The 2,800-nt window shown below is 36.0% G+C and overlaps 1 protein-coding gene across 1 annotated transcript in view; it reads left to right on the top strand.

Annotated features, from left to right (window-relative positions):
- Positions 1-674, top strand: part of Smp_017070 (putative 26s protease regulatory subunit S10b) — a 23,679-nt gene extending 23,005 nt beyond the window's left edge. Inside the window, exon 9 of the mRNA XM_018790279.1 lies at positions 358-674. Coding sequence (XP_018655638.1) covers positions 358-476 — 119 coding nt within the window. The 3' untranslated portion in view covers positions 477-674. The remainder of the gene's footprint in view (positions 1-357) is intronic.
- The last annotated feature ends 2,126 nt before the right edge of the window (positions 675-2,800 follow it).

The raw sequence follows: 2,800 nt of genomic DNA, 5'->3' as shown, positions 1-2,800 counted from the left end.
AAATTCTGAAGTTAGACATTAACACCGTTGGATACCGGCCAGCTCACCGGTCTATCGGTTAAGGGCTTCGGCTCGAGACCGGTAGGTCCTGGGTTCGAATCTCGCGAGAGCGGGTTCGTGGATGCGCACTGCTGAGGAGTCCCATAATGGGACGAAACGGCCGTCCAGTGCTTCCAGGTTTTCGATGGTGATCTAGCTTCAATTGACTCATGATTTCAACTTTGAAAAATACTAAATAAATTTAATTCCCTTACTTTGTTCATAATTTCCAATTGTGTCAATCTAATATAGTACCATAGCTTGTATTTCGCAAATGTTATTTAACCTTATTATTCTTTTTTGTTTTGATCAACATAGGTATGTTTGCTATACGTGCAGAGCGAGATTATACAATAGAAGAGGACTTTATGAAAGCTGTACGCAAAATAGCCGATGCAAAGAAATTAGAAACAAAATTAGATTATAAACCAGTCTAATGAATATAGCGATATATTAATTTGCATGCAAATTGCTGACCATAAAAAGTTATTCAACAAATATTGATTTTCAATAAAACAAACTTTCTTTTATTCATCAACCTATTAAAGTGTGTTTAACCAATAAGTACTTGTATATTTTGGTTGTTATGTTTAATATAGTACAAGGTGAAATAGAAAATGTAATTTGCTGGTCATAATTTCATCTTTTTTTCAATCTAGATAGGGTAATCAAATCGTAGTTAAGGCTTCGTCATGGTATTTCATATATGTTCCTATGGGAATGACTAAAATAGAATTGTGTGCAAATATCTCATCCAATGTTATGCTGAATAGGCACTAACTTATCAGGATTATATATCTTTAGAATTTGTGAAGATATAGTTATTATCATCTACTGCTTCTACCGATGATAGTAACCTAAGGGACCGTCTTATTATTAGGGTCGACATGATAATTGTTATTGTGACGTAGCAACCCCATGTAGATGACAATTTGTTACATTACTTTGATGATAGAATTTACCTGATTGTTTTTGATATATATGTGTTGAAGTGTTGTTATTATTATTATTTAAACACATAGATATTGATACAAGGAAGCACCAGATACATATGCGCCGCACAAGCTCATTCGATTTGTGTGAGGGCTGTGATACTGCCCGGGCACCCAAATCGAAGCAGGTGGTTTTCTTAGAAGGCCACACCCAGAGCCTTTGACCTGAAGTTTTGATTCACAAAGCAGTGGAGCATCGTGCGGAGATGCAGTCCCATGGTAGCCGGTGACCAACGATTGATTCATACGGCATTCGATCCTTCAGGATACTGGAGCCCATGTGAACCATTGGTTTGAAATCAGGGTTTTCCAACTCCCCTAGGTGGACTCGCCGTGTCCACCAACCCGGTTGAAGCGCCGGACATTCGCTTTTCGTCCTCTCAATTTCGTAAACAACACCCCCGTCATTAGAAGTTTAGTGACGGGCTGTTACGTCGCGAAATTATTGCGTATTGCGATAGGACTACACGGAATTCTACCGGCTGACCAAATTCAGATATCCTAGTACGACCCCAATACTGTTCCCCAAACTCCAGTAAATCAGAACACAGCCGTTAAATGAGAATTGTTTATGGGGTCCGAAGCAGAACAAAAATGATTTACAGACAAGGCATATTTATACAGTTAAGATGACTATGACCAGTAACCAATGGAAAGAAAGGATATGTGAAGGTTATAATTAGGACAACCCAAAATTGACCAATAGGGAGACGACACGTGAAAGTCATAGTTAGGACAACTGTAAATAATGACCAATAGGAAGTAACATGTGAAATGTGTGGAGAGTCTGGAAACATACCACTTTACGTTCGAGATAATTTTTGGGATATTCCTGTGAATATCCTAACACGGGCTAATCGTTTAAACTGTCTAGTCACATGATATCTGATCTTAATATTTTCGATTAATTAATTGAATTTATTCAGTTTAAGAATAACAGATATCTGACCAATAATTATGTTGTGACTAAACAGGTATCTTTACTAAACAAGTACATCAGCATCGAAACGGTATTTTTCACTACAAGCTCTTCTCTATGGTAGGTTTGTTACATCGATGTGATACATCTTACTGGTTGAACGCTATATTCGGATCCTAAGCTAGTTTCGTAACCCCCAAGCTAGAACTACACAGCGACTTGAACACGAGAGAAAAGGCACAAAATATGCGGGAAGCACTTTACGTACAGAAAATATAGGGTTTTTATAGTATTTTTAAAGTCCTTGGGTTTTACTGAAAATTCTAGAATACTACTAAACATAGTGGCAGTGTAGTAATCAACCAATCAGAACCTCTACATGTGACTTTTCATCTTCGCGATATTTCTAGTGAACTTCTAATCAAACGCTGAATGAATAAAATGGTTCTTAATGTCTTCCTGAGCTTGTCATGTCGATTGCGAGAAATTTGTATGATCATCCCAACAGATGCCAAACTAAAGGGGTCACAGCTTGTAAACAAATAACGGGACATCACAAAACTTAAAACAATTGATAATCATTTTAATGTATTTCAGTCTTTAAGGCTAAAAACGGAGTCTATTATTATTATAAATTATACGCGACTAAACTTATTGAAACCAACTTTCTAATAAGAGTTCATTACAATTTAAAACATTTAGAAGAGATATCTCAAGTAAATATTATTATTATTATACATTATTGATCATCTATTTACATTCTCTTGTATATGTTTATAATATATATCAGTTATTGGGTTGGACAAAACAGTTTTTTTTGGGGGATTTAAATGAATTGAATAAAATTTTT

Source organism: Schistosoma mansoni, chromosome W, assembly GCF_000237925.1.
Source record: "Schistosoma mansoni strain Puerto Rico chromosome W, complete genome".
NCBI classification, from domain to species: domain Eukaryota; kingdom Metazoa; phylum Platyhelminthes; class Trematoda; order Strigeidida; family Schistosomatidae; genus Schistosoma; species Schistosoma mansoni.
The sequence above is the reverse complement of the archived record's forward strand: the minus strand, read 5'-3'. Positions and strand labels throughout refer to the sequence as shown.